Here is a 20,906-nt window from a genome sequence, read left to right as displayed (position 1 = left end):
GAAAGTGCAGCACTGGTGAGCTAACAGGTTCCTGTGAAAAGCGAACCTATCCCTCCTCAGCTGTGTAAGCTGTGACTGATCCCAAAGGCCAGGGGCAGAGCTCAGTTAAGCCCCAGTACTGTCATCACTGCACAGACAATCAGAGGGTGCTGGTGATGACACAGGCTCGGCCCTGAGAGCTTTACACAGAGGTAAGTCTTGATTTTAGTCTGGTGGAAGTCCATCAGCTTAAAGCACTAGGTCACTATGCACTATGGCTCTCGGGCTTGAACATGTATCAGAATCAGCTGCAGTTTGGTAAAACACAGTTTGCAGGCCCCTTCTTCCAGAATTGCTGATCCAGTAGGTCTGGGGCAGGGCCTGAAATTCTGTAGATCTAATAGGCTCTCAGGTAACACCAATGATGCTGGTCCTAGGACTGCATTCTGAGAACCAGTGCACAGAGCCAAGAGTCTGCCTTGGAAGACCAGAGTAATAGAGACCAAATGAAGCCTATGGTAGATCCTGCATGGCTTTCCAGATCCCTAATGCAGAGAAGGAGTTAAAAACAAGATTCTAAGGCTGTTTCCAACTAGGAATGCTTTCCTAGCTAAGTAAGCATCTGCTTTCCAGATTGACTAAAAAAGGTTTCAAAAGCAGTACTTGAACTCTAATGTACTTTTAATTTACCCAGTTTAGAATCTGAATCTACCAATAAGAAATAATTCTGATCTAATCCTAAATAAGAAAAATACACTTTAGAGTTCCTTCAAAGTCCCCTTACAGGCATAACAGTGCTGAAAAGCCATGCAAAATCTTAAGCCTATTTCCTTCCCAAAGATTCTACCAAAAATTTGAGATTTAAAATGCCTAACACTTACTCACACAAATAAAATAGTGTCATAAGGCATTTGAGGGCAGCTAAATTCAGAATGAAATTCAGTCATTCATACTTTTAATGAAACCCCAAGGCTTTAAGCATGTACTATATGTCAGAGTAATTTTTATAAACTGTTTTAGATTATTTAGTAAGATTTATAAGTTTATAGAAAAAATATAGACCCTTTATATGATTTTAGCTTGTACAGGAGAAAAGAACAGAACAATACAAGTAAAGGAAAATATTTTTCCATTTGTGATTTCCACTCTGCTGGAAAACAGGGATGTGGCTAGGCATTCAAACGGCGCTCTGCCCGACCTCCTCCCATACCCCCTCTGCTGACAGGCTGTAGAGATCCAAGCGTCATGGATGGGTCCCCTGGTGCTTGGGAAAGAAATCCTGCTGGGTCACCAAGTGTGAGGGCTGTCTCAAGCAATCTTCATATTTTAAAAAAGAAGAAGAACCGCTAATAACCGAACACACTTATCTAATAAAAATTGGATGGGTTACCAGGCAGGAATCTCCACCCTCAACCAAGGGAAGCCCAGCTGGGCTCCTGATTGATGAGTGAGATCTTGCCTAGGGAATGGGAAAGGGGGCCACGAAGCCACTGAGAATACAGGTCACATCAGTAACAAATGGAAAATGTCAAGGGAACATGACCTGGTTATGGGTGGGGCTGTGGCGTCCACAGCCCAGGAGCCTGAGGTGACAGAGGGAGGGTTTCTGGCATGTCCAGGAAACAACAAGTAAGTAAGTTGGAATCGCCAAGGGCACTGTGAGGAGCAAGGAGAGGCAAATGAATCCTCTTGAAAACGATGAGGCGTTCAGGTTATTTCCCAAGTCAGGGAATGTCACCAAGTTTTCAGGCAAACCAATCTGAAGAGACCTTTTCTTCTTGGAGGTGGGTGAGAAACAGAACCCTCAATCTACAAGGAAAGATCCTTCTCCACAGAAAGCTGATCCAACCACAGAGGAAAACTTCCTCTTTCAAAGCCCGGCATTCCAAAGGATGACAAATAAAGACAATTCTAGTAAAATCATAGCTGCCTGTTTGGGTGTAACCCTTTGGCGTAAAATAGCATGGAGATGGTAAAATTAGTTTGTTTGTTTTTTTTAAAAAAATGCCATTAATTATCACTTGTCTAATGCGTATTATTCATTCTGTGATTCATTTGGTCTCAATAAATAACAGCTATGCGCGCAGCTCATCAGGTACCCTGTGGGATTTAGAGGTTTCCAAATCTTCCAGGAACAGGGCGTGCGTACCCTAGCTGGTCTTGCTTTAAGGAGGGGTAGCACCTGCCTCTATAGCAGAAGTTCCTTCCTCCTCTTCACTGATAACTTAAAGCCTGGACTGAGTTATAGCTCCAGTCTCAGATTCAAGGTAGGAGGCTGGTGGGGGAAGGTGAGTGGGACAGCCTGGGACATTTCTCTGCACAGGAAAAACACATACCACACTGAGGAACTGGAGAGAAAGTAAGGATAGTGTGTGGGGGTAGCCCTCCAAAATAGTATTAATAATTGCCATACACAGTACTAAAATATGTAAATAAAAGATGCTCTTACTTAATTTTCATGCCACCCTTTTTAGGAGGGTATGATCACCCTATCCTACAGATGGGAACATTGAGGTACAGAGAGCTAAAGTCACTTGCCTCCTTCCCCACCAAGTCCCTGTCTCATTGACTCTCCACTAGTTTTCTCCCTGGGAATTCTCAATATACTGTGGGATATACTGTGTTAAACACTGATTTATCTCCTGTCTCCACCAGAATATCAAATCCATGAAAGCAGAAACTCTTTTTTTTTTTTTGAGATGGAGTTTCGCTCTTGTTACTCAGGCTGGAGTGCAATGGCGCGATCTCGGCTCACTGCAATCTCTGCCTCCTGGGTTCAAGCAATTCTCCTGCCTCAGCCTCCTGAGTAGCTGGGACTACAGGCGTGCGCCACCATGCCCAGCTAATTTTTGTATTTTTAGTAGAGACAGGGTTTCACCATGTTGACCAGGATAGTCTCGATCTCTTGACCTTGTGATCCACCCACCTCGGCCTCTCAAAGTGCTGGGATTATAGGCGTGAGCCACCGTGCCCGGCCAGAAACTCTTTTTAAAAAAAATTTTTAAAGTCACTGCATCTTCAGCACTCAGAACAACTCCTGGTCCACGCTAGGAGTTCCACTGATATTTGTGGAATTAATGCTGACCAACTAAGCAGAAGATAAGTAAAATTTGAGAGATACCCCCGAAGGCAAGTTTTCCCTGAATTTCATCAGAGAGCAGCTGAATCAAACTCAAGGAGCCAGCAATGTTTCAGAGAAACAACTCTGTCTGGAAGCAGGCCTTGTTTATCTTTTGAATTCCAGGGACTGTTCTCTGGCCATTAAGACAGGAGAAGAAGGTTGACTCTGGCAGAATCTGCAGGCGTTTGGCACATGTGTGTCTTTTAGGTCACCAGAAATAACTTGGAAATGCATGAGTGTGTGTGTTAAGAGGGAAGAACAAGAAAAAAATTAGTTTTATTTATGAGGCTACTGAGCAGTTAGTTATTTTTTAGGGGTGGGGACCACTCAGGCAGAGAGAACTCCAAGGTTGGGTTCCGTCACTGCGGTAATCATCCAGGCCCTCCTAGCCTTCTTTCAATCTTTCAATCTTTGTGGTCTAAAGAAGGCATTCACCTAGTAGTTTCTAATTTGGGGAAATTACTGCAGCATGTTATGTCCCTGGTGGGGCGTCCCCTGACTTCTTTCTCGGCATTTGTTTACTTCCTCCTTTAAAATCACTCTCTCCCAGAAAGGAGTTGGCGTGACGCCCTACTGGTCATTGTGGAAAGAGAGAATGATTTATTTCTGCAGCCCTCAGTAAGCACCCAGTGAACGACTTTCATCCTTGGAGGAGGATCGGCCCCTTTTCTTCCAGCAGAGAGTGGAGGGTGGTGGTGGTGGGCATGCTCAGGTCCAGGGATGGGTATCATCAGCCAGGCAATGTGGATGCCAGGACTAAAACCTAGGGTTTCCTGCTTTCCATTCCAATGTTTGAGCCACCTTTCTTGTTTCCCTCAGCCACTAGCTATAAATTTTGTTTCTTAAATTTCTTAGAATCTCAGTTACGAGCTGTTTTCTTTCCAAGAAGATTCTGAAAACTGAAAGGCTACTCTCCATGCTGCACTATACTACAGTGAGACCCTTCCATATCTTTCTATTCATGCAGGTAGCTCAGCCCCATCCCAAGACCCCGAGGTCACAAACTCACAGGCCTTGTGTCCGTTGACTATCACTGCATATGAAATCACTCTAAACTCAGTGGGTTCCAACAACCACAGTGTGATATTTATCATGTATCTATAGGTTGGCTGGGAAACTTTTGTCTGGCCTTGCCTGACTAACCCAGGTGGCTGCATTCAACTGACTGGTAGTCTAGGTATTCCCTCAACTTTAAGGAGGCTACACCAGGCTTCTTTCTGTTCGGCTAGGTTCCAAGAGGATGAAAGAGAAAACTGTGAGGCACTGTGGCCTGGGCTTGGGAAGGCACATGATGTCATGTCCTCCACATTCTGTTGGCCAAAGTAAGTCAAGGGGTAAAGGCCAGCCTAGATTCAAGGGCTCCAACTCTTAATGAGAGGGGTTGCAAAAATTCTGTGGCCATTTTTAATCTACTTTGGGCCTACAGACGTTAGCTATAAAAGTGAAGCAGGCCAGCTGTGAGATTACCAATAGAGACCAGAGAGTATCATCTGCTACCAAGTTCCACATTGGTTTAGTGTAGCCACCTCTTCTGACATTTCAAAAGAAGCTGGAAATCTGATTTAAAAAGATATATTAGTAGACTTAACTTTTTCGAGCAGCTTTGGGTTTACAGAAAAATTGCGTGAAAGTTTTACACATACCCTTTCTATTCCTATACTCTGAGTTTCCTTAATTATTAACACCCTGCATTAGCGTGGTACATTTGTTACAGCTGATGAACCAATATTGATATTGGCTTATTATCATTATCTGAAAGTCCATAGTTTACATTAGCATTCAGTCTTTGCGTTCAATGGATTTTGACAAATGCATGATGTCTTGTATGTATCCCATTCCAGCATCATACAGAATAGTCTCACCATGAAAAAAATGCCCTGTGCTCCAAATACTCATCTCTGTTCCTCTCTCCCAAATCCCTGGCAACCACTGATCTTTTTATTGACTCCATAAATTTGTGTTTTCCAGAAAGCCATATAGTTGGCATTATATCATACTGTAGTATTCTCAGACTGATTTTTTTTTTTGAAATGGAATCTTGCTCTGTTGCCCAGGTTGGAGTGCACGATCTCGGCTCACTGCAACCTCTGCCTCCCAGGTTCAAGTGATTCTCCTGCCTCAGCCTCCTGAGCAGCTGGGACTATAGGTGTGTGCCACCACACCTGGCCAATTTTTTTTTTTGCATTTTTAGTAGAGATGGGGTTTCACCACGTTGGCCAGGCTGGTCTTGAACTCCTGCCCTCAAATGATCTGCCCGCCTCAGCCTCCCAAAGTGCTGGGATTACAGGCGTGAGCCACTGTACCCCATCAGACTGACTTCTTTTACTTAGCAATATGCATTAAAAGTTTCCCCATGTCTTTTCATGGCTGGATAGACCATTTTTTAAAATCATGGAATAACATACCATTGTCTGCATGCACCATAGTTTGTTTATTCATTCACATATACTAACAGACATCTTGGTTGCTTGCCAACTTTTGGCAATTATGAATAAAGCTACTGACAAAATCCATGTGCAGGTTTTTGTATAGACCTAAATTTCAACTCATCTGGGTAAATACCAAAGAGCATGATAGCTGGACTGTATGCTTAGAATATGTTCGGTTTTGTGAAAGACCACCAAACTGTCTTTCAAAATGGCTGTATCATTTTGTATTCCCACCGGCAATGAGTGAGAGTTCCCGCTGCTCCACATCCTTGCCAGCGTTTGATGTTGTCAGTGTTCTAGAATTTTGGTCATTCTTGTAGGTGCGTAGTGGTATCTCACTGTTGTTTTTATTTGTATTCCCCTGAAGACATAAGATGTGAAGCGTATTTTTATATGCTCACTTGACACCTGTATGTCCTTTTTGATGAGGTATCTGTTCATATTCTTTAGCTCATATTTTAATTGGGTTCTTTGTTTACTTATTATGGAATTATAAGAGTTCTTTGTGTATTGATACTGGTCCTTTATCAGATATGTGTTTTGCAAATATTTTCTCCTAGTGTGGTGGCTTGTCTTTTCATTCTTGAGTGTTTTTCATAGAGCAGAAGTTTTTAGTTTTAAACAAAGTCCAACTTAACAAGTTTTTATCTCACGGATTATACTTTTAGTGTTGTATCTAAAAAGTCATCATTGTACCCAAGGCCACCTAGGTTTTCTCCTATGCTATCTTCTAAAAGTCTTATAGTTTTGCATTTTACGGTTAGACCTATGGTCCATTTGGAATTAATTTCTGTGAAAGATATAAGGTCTGTATCTAGATTCATTTTTACGCATGTGGATATCCAGTTGTTCCAGCATAAAATCTGAATTTTCATGTAAGGACTCCTGTTTTTAAAGGTTCTTTCAAGCCTTTTTTTGGTGGTAGTGATACTGGAGGAATTATAGCTCCTCCTCCTCTAATACACATGTCTGCAGAATGCATTTATCCATCCTGGATAATCTCTGCCTCCTTCATCCCTCTTACCTGGAATGCTCTTCATCCATCCTCCTAAGTTTTTTCTAATGTCCATCTCACACTCTATCTACCTGACTTTCCCACTACTTCAACCTGGTGTATGAGTTCACCAGATATTCAGTTCATAGTGGTTGAACTGTGAACACACTATGACTTGTCCCCATTAGCACTGCCAAATACCACTCACTGCCTTTCTTCCTTAGCTAAACTGTGAACTCCTGGGGAAGACAGGAACCCTCCTTTTCTGGTTTACCCCAGGTAGCTTAGCATGCATGGGTCTGGGCATAACATAGGTTCAGCCACAGCTGCTAACAATTTCAGACTAGCTGGGCTTTGGTCCTGACTTACCTATTGTCCTTTGTTCTTCAGGAGAGATGGCTACTTCAGGAGTCAAGTTGAGGACCTGCCAAAGATTTAAAACCAGCAGCCTTGCCCTGGCACAGGTAGAATGAAGGCATCTCTAATTTTGATGCCTGATTTAGCATGACATTCATGTAAATAAGAGGGCCCTGAAGTCCTTGGAGAATTAGGGAAGATTAATGGTACCGCAAAATGTACTATCAGAGGTACCACTGTATCATGAGTAACAAACATGTTTCTTTCACTATGATTGCTATCTGGTCAGAATGCTATCCCAGTCATTACGAAAAACAGTGACATAAAGGAGTGAAATAAAAGGAACAGATAGCTTCCTCTTGACTGGTTTCCTATCTCATGCCTATTTAATAGTCAAGCTAATGGTAATCCTCCCGGCCCACTTTGTTCTTCATTTTCATCTGCATCATTAAGTGTTCTCACTGGAGGATCTCTGGACACTTCCAACTGAACATGATGGAGAAAACGAAAGGGTCCACAGCTGAGGCTGAGACCCAAGGAGTCTCGGGTGATGGTTACTGTGGCAAGTCTGTGTGCTGACAGATTTCTCGAAATCAATTTGCTCAGGGAAAGTACTGTGGGTCCATTTGTTAGGACTGCCTAACAGCCATGCAGGATCCACAAAAGCAAACTCCAGGCAGAAAACATCAGGGAGACAGGAACCCAGGAAAATCACCTCACTGCCTTGGGTTTGAGAAGTGGCTGTGAGCCTGCCTGCAGAACTTATGAGGGTCTCTGGCATGGCTCCCACTCAGGGCCATGGCAGACGCTGGTATCAGTGCTGGTACTGGTACCTCAGGAACAACCTTCTCTGACCTCAAGACTCAAAGGTATCAATCAGCGACTCACTCGGCTTGGAAGAACAGTAGTCTTGTTGGAAGCACACCCACACTTTTTCTTCTAGTCCTCCTCCAGAGACAAACAAGTAAAATAATTCTGGTTATCACCATCCCTTCCCCAGGAAAGCCCCCCAGATCCACAGGCAGGGAACAGTCCCTCTGGGTGGTGTGAAGTGGGCAGAGCAATTCCTAGGATGTTATGAAAAAAAAAATCACATCTAGATGCCTAAAAAATAAAAAATCCCAAGCCTTCTCCCCCAGGACCTGTTTAAAAGACAAAACCCCCTTTTCCACTTAGCTGCTTAAGCAACCTCTTTGTACACACTGTACTCAGCAGTGACTCAGGGGCCCACATCTATGAGCCACTGAAAAAAAAAGATTAGTGGCTGGCTAAAATCAGGGGATGTTAAGCAACCTGGGCTAGAAATTCAACCTTGCTCATGCAGAGCAAGAAATAACTTCAGCAACTGCTAGGTACAGAAAATTAAACCAACGGAAGAAAAAACAAGTCAAGAAAATAGAATCTCCCTGAAGTCTAGGAAAATGGGTATAGGAGAGCCTGAGAAGGCCAAACCTCAAAGCAGCGTGGCTCCCTAGGCAAGCCTAGCCATGGAGAACCAGAAGAGACTCACTGCCCTCCCGTAAGCTGAACAAATTCAATTATTTTGAGTTCCTGAGGCACTGACTGGTCCACTTCTTGGTGTTACGACTCAACAGGCAAATAATTAAACTTCCTGAACATCAATATGATTTAAAGCTGCCAACAACTTAACAGACCTGATATTCTCAGCTTAAGATTTCATCCTACAGTCTAGTTACATTTTTATTATGTACCTCTTAAGTCCCTTTTGGAGTTATCTCTCCTCCCAAACATTTAACAGTGGTGCAGTCTTGGCTCACTCCAACCTCTGCCTCGTGGGTTCAAGTGATTCTCCTGCCTCAGCCTCCTGAGTAGCTGGGATTACAGGCACGTGCCACCATGCCCAGCTAATTTTTGTATTTTTTTCAGTCGAGACGGGGTTTCACCGTGTTGGTCACGATGGTCTTCATCTCTTGACCTGGTGATCGCCCACCTCAGCCTCCCAAAGTGCTGGAATTACAGGCATGAGCCACTGTGCCGGGCCACCCCTTAGTGTCTCCTAAGGCAAAAGTTATCAGACTCATTTTGCAGATTTGTAAATATCTCAAAGCAATTGAGTGGCAGGGTACGGTCATGAAACTATGGCATGCGGAGGAGCAGGAAAAGGTTACTGACATCCTAGCACCTCACCGCCATGCTAGTGTCTCCCCAAGTGAAACAACTGCCCTGAAGACAGTCTGTGGCTGAACCTCAATCTATTTTCACTTACAGAAAGGCAAAATCATCTCTGTTTCCTGAGTCTTACATAACCGTCGCTAAGAGTCCAACTGTTCTGGTCATGGCCTCACATTCTTTCTGCAAAGGCTTTAGTTGACAAGATTTATGGGGTGGTCTAAAGAAGCATGTGAAGCAATGTGGGTTGAAACCAAGAGGGAGAACTTTCTGATCCTAGCAGAGTAGATCTAGTTTCCGCGGAGGGTTAGACAACCAGCCCCCAAACTGTCCTGACTGTGGGTGCCCAATGCCCAAAATAAAGCAAAAAGATTCCTCTCTTTCATAGTCTCTGTTAAGAGGCCACAGTCATGCTAAGGTTTGAGGATGTGAAGACACAAAGGGCTCCTGGGGGCTCTTCCTTATGGAAGGGGACACGGAGGTAGCGCCAAACATTCCCAACATAGTCAGTGGGGAGGGAAACCGAGATGACACAGATGAGAGAAACAGACTGGGCCACAGAGTTGTTACAGTCCCTGGATGTTTGTAGAACTTACAGAAATTGCTTTTCATGCCCAGCAGCCAGCACAGGCAATAGCTATCACCAAAGCCATCTCAGCAGGACGGTAAATAAAAATCACCAAGGCTAAGAAGCAGTATGTTAAGAGTAACGACTCCCTCTGAGATGATGATGCTTTAAAAACTCACAACAAGCCAGCTGAGCTCCTAGTTTAGGGAGAAGGTTTAAATAATGTTCAGGGGACAATGGTCCAAAGCCAGATGGAGCCAGATAGCAAATTCTGGGTGGAATGGCTGACCAAAGCTCTTGTGTGGTAGGTAGCTGGACATCATACTTACAGTGAGTTGGGCCGGGTGGGTTTGACCACATTCAGGTCTGGGTCACTGGAGTTCATGTTGGGCTGCAAGCTGCTGCTGGAATTAAGGATGCTGTTTGGATTTGATGAGACAGATTCCAAACTGGAGTTGATGATGCTGTTCCTTTGTTCCTCTGGGGGGAAAAGCCACAAGCCCAATATTAATATTATTACATAGAGGCGGTCTATTGCTACATGCACAAAAATTTATAAAGAATAAGGCTGGATTGAGATCTCTTATCCCAAGGAAGCTTAAGAAACAACATAGGAAAGGTTAAGAATTCAAAGTGGGAAAGGAAGAGTCAAGGGGGAATACGTGACTCGAAACGTTAAAGCAAACCCTCTTCCTCTCGTAACAGGATATATCTCCCCTTCAATATAAGCCAGGATTTTTTCCTAAGAGTGGCCCTACCATGGCACAATAAACTGCATCTTCTTTTAACTAGCAGACTGTCAGAGTAGAGAACAGCCTTCATAGACCCCTCACATTCACCCAGATCCCCTTGGCTTCTGTGACACTCATCTTTTATTCTAAAACTCCTGCCTCTAATATTGCCCTAATTGATCAGGCCATGTCCCACCTCCAATTCCACAGAGCCTCACCAGAGGAGATCTACTGTTTAGCCACCAACGTCCTTATGACTCCAAATTCCTGACCCTTTCCCAGTCACATCGTTCTGTGTTGCCTCTAGTTCCATGTATTTGGTGTTTAACTTCATGTGAATTCTTTGATAAATCGCTCTGTAATGGGCTGAAGAGTGGTTTGCCTATAAACAACAATAAAACACCCAAGTCCCTGGTCCCAGGAGTCATATTCATGCTTGGAGAATATTGCCAAGCCAAGAGACAGAAAACCTGAGTTCTCTTCAAGCCCTGACTGGCTATGTGGACCTCAGGCACTTTCTGCTTGATCTTGGATTCTTGGTTAACCATCTATAAAATGGGGAGAACAAGAACTGCCTTTCACAGCTGGTGGAGCTGTCATGAGGATCAAGTGGGATCATATGCAGGAATGCATCTTGTAAACTTCAGAATACTGTTCAAAGAAAAGAACTTTATGTTCTTCCGATCTTTAAAAACTTGGAGTCATGAATTGAAAACATAATTTTTAGAGATAATTTAGCTACATGGTACAGGCACCCACCATTGCTATAGCAAAATATTATAGCTGTGGAATGTGATTCTTGTCCTCCATTCACTACAGATATACCATATTAAAATCAACTGATATTTCTGGCAATTAATTCACTTAAATATCACATCTAGGCTAATCCTGGACCTTTTTGCAGTAAGTCAGGGGCATGTTACAATATATCCCTCAGAGAACAGACTAGAGTCACTGGTATGATAATTTAAAGGCCAACATTTGAACTCGGGTCTCTTTAGATAATAAAAAGGGTTATACGTCATAAAAATACTCTTCCCTTTGCACAAGGCACGTCTGTAAAAGTAAAGTATGCTTATGAAGTGATTTTACAGTAAGCCTCACATTAAATATATATACACTCACCCCAATACCCCTGATATCTTAGCAAATCCTTAATGCCCTGGATAAAGCCCCACAGGAGAGAGAAAAACCCTATGAGGTTACCTCCTGACTCCTGAATTCAAAGTAGATTTTGAAAGAAGTAGATTAAATTGATGCCTGAGATTTAGAACTGTTCATATTTTAAGAGCTTAATTTTTGAACAGAAACGACAACAAAGAGAAACCAAAAGAGTTACACTGAGCCAAGATGTAGGAGGACTAACAGGGCCTGTAAATGGGAACTTCCTGCCAGAAAGAAAAACAATGCTAAGATTACATAATAAGGGGATCACTGAGAGATTGGATGTGCCATTTATCAGTATGAATCAGTATCAGTAAAATTTTCCTTTTCACAAAACACGCATGCAAAGATGCCCAAAAGACCACGAGGCGCTCAAGACCACCATATAAAGAAAGGGAGTGACGACAGCTCCCTCGGCTTCAACAGGGGACATTTACTGCTTCACAGGAGAGGACAGAGAAACAGTTTTATTAACTCTAGTTTGAGAACTAAAAGGGCCAAGTTTGCATGACATAATTCTCTGAATTCTTAGGAAACAGAAGAGCATAACTATCACTCACATTTCTCCTGTGATTATATTTACTTTTCCAGGAGAGGATTATCATTCTACAAACTAAAAACAATATCTAGCTAAAAGTACATTCGTCTTTCTAAAATGTTACCAGGAGATTGTTTTTCTCCCTTATTATCTATTAAGAAAAAGGAGGGTATAAAAATGTATCATAAGGCTTCACAGTTTTACAGCCAAGAGGGCCAAATATGCATCCTAAGAGGCTGACTCTGTATTGGTATCCCTTACTGAGCCATATGACAAGAAAACCCAAAAACCTGGCACTCCTTGACTATAAAATGACTATAATTCTGTACTAGATAGGTTTCATCATCTGTAGACAATACATCATGAGACTGAGAACAGCCAGGTAAAAGATCTAAGCCGAAAGGCTGACAATCTTTACTGAGAGTGAATAGGCAGAAGAAGATTATTTCAGGGAAAGGGTGGAGAATAAGATCAATAGCCAATCAAATGTTTTAGTGGTTATAGCAAACTATACCAAGACAAATTTTAAAGCATGTGGAGTAAATTAAGAAATAAAGAGAAAATGAGCCAGGCATGGCAGTTTATGCCTGTAATCCCACCACCTTCAGAGGCTAAAGTGGGAGAATCGCTTAAGGCCAAGAGTTTGAGATCAACCTGGTAAACATAGTGACACCCCATTTCTACAAAAAAAATTTAAAAATTAGCCAGGCCTGGTGGTGCACACCTGTGGTCCCACGTACTTGGGAAGCTGAGGCAGGAGGATTGCTTCAGCCTGGGAACTTAAGGCTGTGGTGAGGTATGATGGCGCCACAGCACTCCAGCCTGGGTGACAGAGCAATACTCCGCCTCTTTTAAAATAATAATAATAAAGAGAAAATGATTCAGTATTGTCACTCAAAACAGGAGAGTTTTTCATCAGCTGGGCAAATGAGTACTACTCCTGATAGAAGTGCACAAGAACAGGCAGCGTAGAAGACACTTTAAAAATATAAAAATAAAAATTAAGCAAAATCCTTCAAATAACATAGCTAGACTTCCCTGAGTCACCGATGATTCAATCCAGCTCTGGTATCCTCATAGAAGGTATAAGAAGGACTGATGGCAATTATGTTGCTGAAGGAAAAAAATTATAGGCTAGTGGGCTTCAAAAGAAAAACAGTTATGAGTCAGGTCAACAAGATCATAGAGGACCATGACAAAGAGAGAAAGAATCCCCACAACTCAGGAGTATGCCTAAACTGGTGGAAGTCAGTGGGAACACTTGCCTGCCTCAAACATGTTTGTAAACAAGAATCTCTCTTTGTATCAATCACAGAAAACAAGAGCACAGCAACAAGAAAATGATAAAAATAAACCCCCAAATAATGGAAAGCATGCATTGGCAGTGCCTTCACGAACATGTGTTCTGTAAGGAGTGACAAACTGGGTGTGAACTTGGTCCTTAAGGTTGCAAACTATCCGAGGGCAGGGACATGATGTCTGGCCATACAGCATCCATTAACATGGCGGGTGAGGTCAGCATTAGCCATCCATTCCTGATGCCTAGCCCACAGGTCATTTACACTAAGGCTCCGTGAATGGTTATTTATAGGATAAATGTTAAATATAAGCGAATAATACACAATCAAAAATTTATGCTGCTGGAACAGAAAGACGTAGTTTTGTGTGACTGAATTTTTCAGGTGCTTTAGACAGGGACCACTAATGTCCTTGAAACCAAAGTACTGATGACCATGGGCAGAGTTTTTGTTTTTTGTACAAATCAGGAACGGAAAAACATGAGTATGCAACCAAATCACTGCAACTAAAAAAGGAAAGCCACAGAATAATTTTGGTGATATTGTACTTGTTCTGGGGGTTGCCATGGAAATCTGGGAGCTAAGCGACTTCACTTTCCATATTTACCAAGTGACTCCGACCCACTCTGATGGCAACCCCATCACACATGGGAGACAGGAGCTCTGTTTATCACAGAATCCAGAGGCGAGGCCAGGAAAGCACTCACAGAGCCAAGCCAAATTCACATGTCTTGGCAGGCCCGAACAGGTCTGGCTCATTGAATACACAGCGCTGGAGGGTAAATATAAAACATTTGCGGGAGGTTTCCCACCGTGCATGGGACTCTGTCAGAAGACAAGTTCATATCCCAACTTTCCATGGTGTCTAAGAGGAAAGGGCAAAAAGAAGAAGCAAGAGGACTGTTCTTTAACAGCATCTCAGGATGTCTCATAGAGCCAAAAGGAGGCAACGGACTCTCCACATCATCAAACAAGGAGAAAAGGGAGTTACCAGACAGAGCAAAAGTTCTGCAAAGACACAGAGACTCATATAAGAAATAGGAAAGCAAACGCAAAATACCCAGAGGCTTTCCTGTGCTGTGGTCAGAAGAGAGGTATACTTTCTCCTGCTTGTTAAAGTTTTGCAATGAAGTCTGTAATGTATCATCTTGACAAGATGGGATGATAATAGCATGGCAGCTTAATGAATTTGGCAATAAAAAATGATGAGTGCACAGCAATTTCTGAGTTTATCATCTCTGGGAAACACCCAAGTACATGGGAAGCTTGGAATGAAACTTTCTGAAGCAATATTTCCCCCCTGTAGCTGTTGTTCCTGATAATAGTGATGTGCCAAGTCACACTAAAATCTGAGTGGTCTCATTTCAGGCTGAACCAGCAGCCTCAGTCCCTATGATAAAAATAATCTTAAAAAGCAGTCTGGGTAATATGTTTGGGTATATAAAAGCGGTCTGGGCAATGTTTTAAAAAAAAATCTTAAAAAGGAGTTTAGGAGATGATGGACTATACGGTGAGTTGAAAAGTGAAAAGTAGAGTCAATCCATTGTTTTGATTACAGCACATGGCAGATAATATTAAAACTTTTAACAGATTATCTTCAGCAAAACGACTTCTGCTTTTGGTTCTGTGTGGACAGACTGAGTCTCTCCCCACTGCACCTCTAATGACCCTTTTCTTTGCAAAGAGAAAAAATGCCAACAAAACTGAATTTCGTAAGAGAATGAGGAAGTCATTGTGGCTGGCCTGGGATTGCACTGATTCCCAGGAAAGAGACATGGAGACACAATGAGGAAGATGTCCTAAAACACCATTTCAGAAACCAGAGGGAGGAATGGGCCTCTGATGAATGGTTGAAGAGGAAGTTGAATGATCAGAGTTAAATGGACACTCTATTACTCACAATACAGCCCGCTTTTATACCTGAGAACTTGCTTTTAGGAAAAGCTGCTTCCCATTAACCTACAGTTGACTGGTATCTGGGGAAGTCCATGTACAGACGGCTTATACTCTTGCTTACTAGAAAGACAGAAACTACACATTTACTTACTTTTATACCATGACTCACTGCAAAATGGGTCTGAGATGGTACATGAAAGGTATAATTAGGGAGTTTTGTTAATAACTTAAAAATAAGTGAATATATAAGAAATATGCATTTCTCTCCAATTTAGAAAGTATAGAAAAGCATTCACATATGTACACAAATATCCTATATGAGCCACCCTCCAGCTGTATTCATTTTGGTGTGTAAATGTCCAATCGTTCTGCTACACAGAGAAATATATATACACACACACACGGATATATACTCTTTTCTCTTAACAAAGCAAATCCACATCATACTTAATGTTATCTGCTTTCTTCACATGGTGATAGTGCCCAAGGTATATACCTAGAATGTGCTCGTTTTCATTTAGTGGGTCTAGCTTGAGCTGTTTTTCCTGCCACCAGCTTTCCACAGCATCATTTTTTAATGGCCACATTATCAACATAGTTTTCAGTCATGTGTAGTAACTATGCATAATTAACCCAAGAAACATATTATACCTGCAGCCTGTGTGACAATAGGAATCCATGTGAATAAACATGTCATCTGCCAAAGCAAACAGGTGCGCCCAGAGCACCCACGATCTGCAAAGGCAACCTGAGAAAGGGCACATGCTACAGCTTTGACGGCTGAGAGAAAGGCATTACGTAAGCCTTTGAATACTATGAATTCCCGGTCATTTTCAACAAGGAAGACACATATGAGAAATACATAAGCTGAATTATCAACCTCTCACTGGGCCTGTCTGGGAGAGGGTCCAGGATGAATTAACGGAACTGAAAAAATTATTCAGAGCTATAATCTCAGCAGCTAGTTAACATGATCCATGTAAAACAAGGCCCAAGAATCTATTCCTGCCCCCACCCCCACCGACGCTGTACAACGTGTCCTAGGCTGCTGATGTTTTTGCACTCAAGCATCAAGTAGGATCTCTAAGAGGCCGGGGAGACTCTGCATTTCCCTCACATATGGGCCTCTCTTTTGGAATCTGCAGGCTCCAAAGAGGGGTATATTTCCTTAGTCAGTTGTAAGGTAAAACTATAGCCTGATGATAATCATCATAATTGTAGCTAACATTTATTAGGTGCTTACTATGGTCTAGGACCAATGTCAAGTATTTTACATATACCAGCTCACTTAATCATGGTAAATATCCTCCAAGGAAGCTATTATTAGTGATAGATTTTACAGATGAGAAAATGGAGGCTCAGAAAAGGAAAATAATGTACTCCAGGTCTCAGAGTGGTAGGTGATAGAGACAACATTAAAACAACTCAGTCTGAGTGCAGAGCCTCCGCTTTCAACCACCATGCCAGGTTGCTCCAACTCCAACAGCAATTCAAAGAGATGTTCTGTTAGAGACAGAAGACAAGGCACCCCGATGGTCCCCACCTTCCTAAGCCAGTGCTTCTGTAAATTGAGTTAGCATTGGCAAGACGAGGGTGCTTCAAAAATGTAGATGCCTGAGCCCCAGCCAAGACCTCCTGACTCAGAATATCCTGGGTAGGAAACCAAGCATCTGTATTTTTTGTGGGGGTGGGTGGATGATGTCTCACTAAGCTGCCCAGGCTGGAGTGCAGTGGCAAGATATCGGCTCACTGCAACCACTGTCTACCAGGTTTAAGTGATTCTCGTGTCTCAGCCTCTTGAGTAGCTGGGCTTACAGGCACCTGCCATCGTGCCCGGCCAATTTTTATATTTTAATAGAGATGGGATTTCACCATGTTGGCCAGGCTGGTCTTGAACTCCTAACCTCAGGTGATCCACCCGCCTCAGCCTCCCAAAAAGCCCCCTACAAGATTCGAATGCACACTCAAGTCTATGAACCACTGTTCCAAGAAACGCATTTCAACATCTTGGTATAAATGCTAAAAATCTGGGACAATAAATCCTGTGTCACCTTGCAACCTCTTGGAAGAAATCTATAAGGTACAAGACCTTGTTGCTGGCTCTCTCCAATCCTTCTGGCTCCCCCTTCTACAGTTGTCCAGAAAAAGTACAGCTTGTATGTCAATACCTTCCACCTAGATGCACCAGTACAGTCTCTGCTGGATGGTGTATCTGTGTGGAAACTTGGAGATTAAACAGTAATCTCTTTTGCTGCCATTCATCTGGTAGCATTGAAAAACCTTGTTCCATCTGTTTAAAGGTGATCACAAATGAATGTGAGTGGCTTGGCCCAGTATGTTAAAGCTACCGCTCAACACGTATCGCTCTCTGTGTAGCTGGTGCTAGATTTGGAGCAGAGGCTGTCATGTGGCTGCAGCCTGCCAGGACGCACATGGAGGAACCCATTCAATATGGTTCAGCTGCCCCCATGTAGCCCTGGAAGCTGGAACAGATGGCTTTCATTGGTTCTGTAACTCAGTCTAGCAAGGTTTTCACTTCTGTAGCTCAAGAACTGACAAAGGCACCGTTTTTTGGAGATAACAAAGCATAGGGAAGGAAGACTACCTGGGTACAAGTCCCTTCTCTGCCATTTGCTAACCATGTGACTGCTTAACCTCTCGACCTCAGTTTACTTGTCTATAAAACGTGGATATGAGGACCTACCTCAAAGGATTATTATCAATTGTGAGGATGAGGATGACACGAGATAATGAGGTTAGCAGACTCATAAGTAGAGCTATAATTATTTTTATTTTTATTATTATTAGATGAAGTTCAAATTTAGTTTGGCTTGAAAGTTCTTTACCAAATGTATCCATTTATACTTCTACCCCAGCCCCTCAGCTGTTTATGGGCAGACGCCTAGCTTAATGAAACTTTGAGCTCCAGGTTCATAAGTGGAACGGGAAACATTTTCCCTTGGAAATAAGGATGGGTTTGCAGACTAGGTCACAATAGCTAACCCTAATAGAACGCACTTCCTGTGGAACCACCCCACAAATTGAAAGCAAAGTAACGATTGGTTAACAGTGTCACTTTGAGGGAGAATGATAGGGATCAAATCTACCTCGTTGCTGTGTAATCCTGAGTGTACATTATTTAATGTAAATTTTATTTCCTTTCAACTGTAAAATAGGGCAGTACCTGTGTCATATAATTTTAAAGATTAACTGAGATGCTGTGGCACACAACATCCTGCACGAGAAACCTCTTGGTAGGTTATATAGTCATAGATATGAAACACAGACAAGCAAAAAATCCATTGCTAGGGAAAACGTCTTCTAGGTTCAGTTTGGCTAGATCACCTTTCTACAGTTCTCTCTGCAGTTCTACAGACGAGAGCTGCCCACTGCTACTCACAGAGAGACTCTCCCATCACAGATCACCCTTCCCATCTATTGGGCCAGAATGGGACCGTCACATCCTTTGGTATCTTTCTCAAAATTCCTCTTTTCAGAAAACATTCCTGGACTGTCTACAGATAACTCTGATATCCAGCTCCTTCCTCACTAAAATATTCAGTGGCTTCCTGATGGTTTGTATTTGTTGCTATGAGGCTTTCTAAAGTCTGCATTTTCCCATCATTCCCTTTCCTCTTGACCAGTAAGTTTTAATCTCAGAAGCTGCTCCCATTCCCATCACACACTGCCTATGATATGAGGAGCCACTTGCTGTCTTACAATGGACCTAAGTCCCTGCCCAGCACAGAGCATGAGAAACCATCAAGCTCCTTCTTCTGAGAATAAAACACAGTTTTATCTTTAAGAAAGAAAAACAAAACAAAAACCACCTAGAGAAGACTATACTAATACCCACAGATTAAAGAAAGAGAGAGAGAGAGAGTTGTAGGCCAGGACCTGGGCACACAACTGGTCTACTTACACTGAAGGAAAAATCCCTTCTGGAAAATAAGACACACATCTGTGAGCATCATCTAATATGCTAGATAATGCCATGAACCTGAAGTGCCGGTGCAAAGGCAGAGAGGCCTGAGCCTATGGAGCCGCCACAGGTGGGTAGATCACCTGAGGTGGGGAGTTTGAGACCAGCCTGACCAATATGGATAAACTCCATCTCTACTAAAAAATACAAAAATTAGCTGGGCATGGTGGCATGTGCCTGTAGTCCCAGCTACTCGGGAAGCTGAGGCAAAAGAATCCCTTAAACCTGGGAGGTGGAGTGTACAGTGAGCCAAGATCATGCCACTGCACTCCAACCTGGGTGACAGAGCATAACTCTGTCTCAAAAACAAAAACAAAATTAGCCGAGTGCGGTGGCGTGCACCTGTAGTCCCAGCTACTGGAGAGGCTGAGGCAGGAGAATTGCTTGAACCTGGGAGACAGAGGCTGCAGTGGGCTGAGATCATGCCATTGCACTCCAGCCTGGGCAACAAAAGTGAAACTCTGTCCAACAACAACAAAAATACCCACAGACTTGCAGTTAAAATGTTCTGAGAAAGAAGGGAAAGTTAAGCTTCCTACAAATATCTGAGCATATCTGCATGTTCCGGTCGTGTTTCCAGGGAGCATTTCCTAACGTTAAGAGAAAGGCCCTATTGTTCACTGTCCTCCCCTTTAGCATCCCCTGTCTACCATCTGCAGACATGGACAGAGCACCTTGCTCTGCAGCTGAGACAGACCTGCTTTCACACATCCTTAACTTTCATCCTCTGCCTTGTGTGATAAAATTAATCTTGCACAAAGATCTAGTTGATTTTCTCTTGATCTCCATCTTCATTCTTATGAGCTCCCAGAGAATGCTTTAAAGCCTATTCTAAAGCTGCTTCTGCTTCAGTCTAACCACACACCCAGCACTGTTTTAAGCTTAGGGGAATTTACCAATACTGTCTAGCCTCTCCTAATCTGCACCATACACGTAAGCGTAGCTGTCCTGGAAACCTGAGAAGCACATTACCCCATAGCCAGATGCCTCGTTCATTCGGCAGGTGCGAGTGAGGCCAGTCCTGTTCCAAGTGTTCCCTGGTACACTTGCAGGGACCCAGGCCACATGCAGACAACAGTGACAATAACCCCAGCCAGACATTTAAAGGGAACACAGGCTGCTGTCAGAAGGAAAGCCAATCCCAGCACAGGGACAAAGTCCTGAAACCTTGCATATCTGCTGACCTAGAAATTCTTCTAGGAATTTATCTTGAAGAAATGTTCATGAAAAAGAGCTTAGTTACAAGGATGTTAACAGTAGCTTTACTTATAAATGCAAAATATTTGAAACAACCCAAATGATGCTAAATATACCAAGGCACCACCACATGATGAGATTCTACGATATCCTTAAGTGCAGGCAGGTTTTTGGCATGGGGAAGGTTTGCTTCTAAGCGTTAAGGAAGGCCATTACTTTAGAAATACAAGGGGATTAAAATAACCACCTTTTTTTTTGTGACAAAAAGAAAGATACCAATCCAGACATGAAGGCTCTCTTCTTCAAGGCAAAGTAGTTCACTGTCCTGCCTCTGTCCCTTTACTCTACCTCACAGAAACAAGTAATAACAATGATGATGATAATACCAGCGCCATCAACAACCAGCATTTACTGAACACACCCGGCAACTCATGAAAGGCTTTAATCCTCAGAACAACCCCATAAAATAGAAAGCATCAACCACACTTTACAGAAGAGGAGAATAGGGCCCTGAGTTATTAG

The 20,906-nt window shown here is 42.8% G+C and overlaps 1 protein-coding gene across 7 annotated transcripts in view; it reads right to left on the bottom strand.

The window, feature by feature from the left end:
* Positions 1–20,906, bottom strand: part of ARHGAP26 (Rho GTPase activating protein 26) — a 643,473-nt gene that overhangs the window by 72,160 nt on the left and 550,407 nt on the right. For all 7 annotated transcript variants that reach the window (XM_064366439.1, XM_064366438.1, XM_064366434.1 and 4 more), the window contains one exon: positions 9,908–10,058. In XM_064366439.1, coding sequence (XP_064222509.1) covers positions 9,908–10,058 — 151 coding nt within the window. The remainder of the gene's footprint in view (positions 1–9,907; positions 10,059–20,906) is intronic.

This window comes from Aotus nancymaae, unplaced genomic scaffold (genome assembly GCF_030222135.1).
Source record: "Aotus nancymaae isolate 86718 unplaced genomic scaffold, 86718_ANA_hifiasm-v0.15.2.pri h1tg000064l_1, whole genome shotgun sequence".
Taxonomy (NCBI): domain Eukaryota; kingdom Metazoa; phylum Chordata; class Mammalia; order Primates; family Aotidae; genus Aotus; species Aotus nancymaae.
Note: the sequence above shows the minus strand (reverse complement) of the source record. Positions and strands in the feature narration are given on the sequence as shown.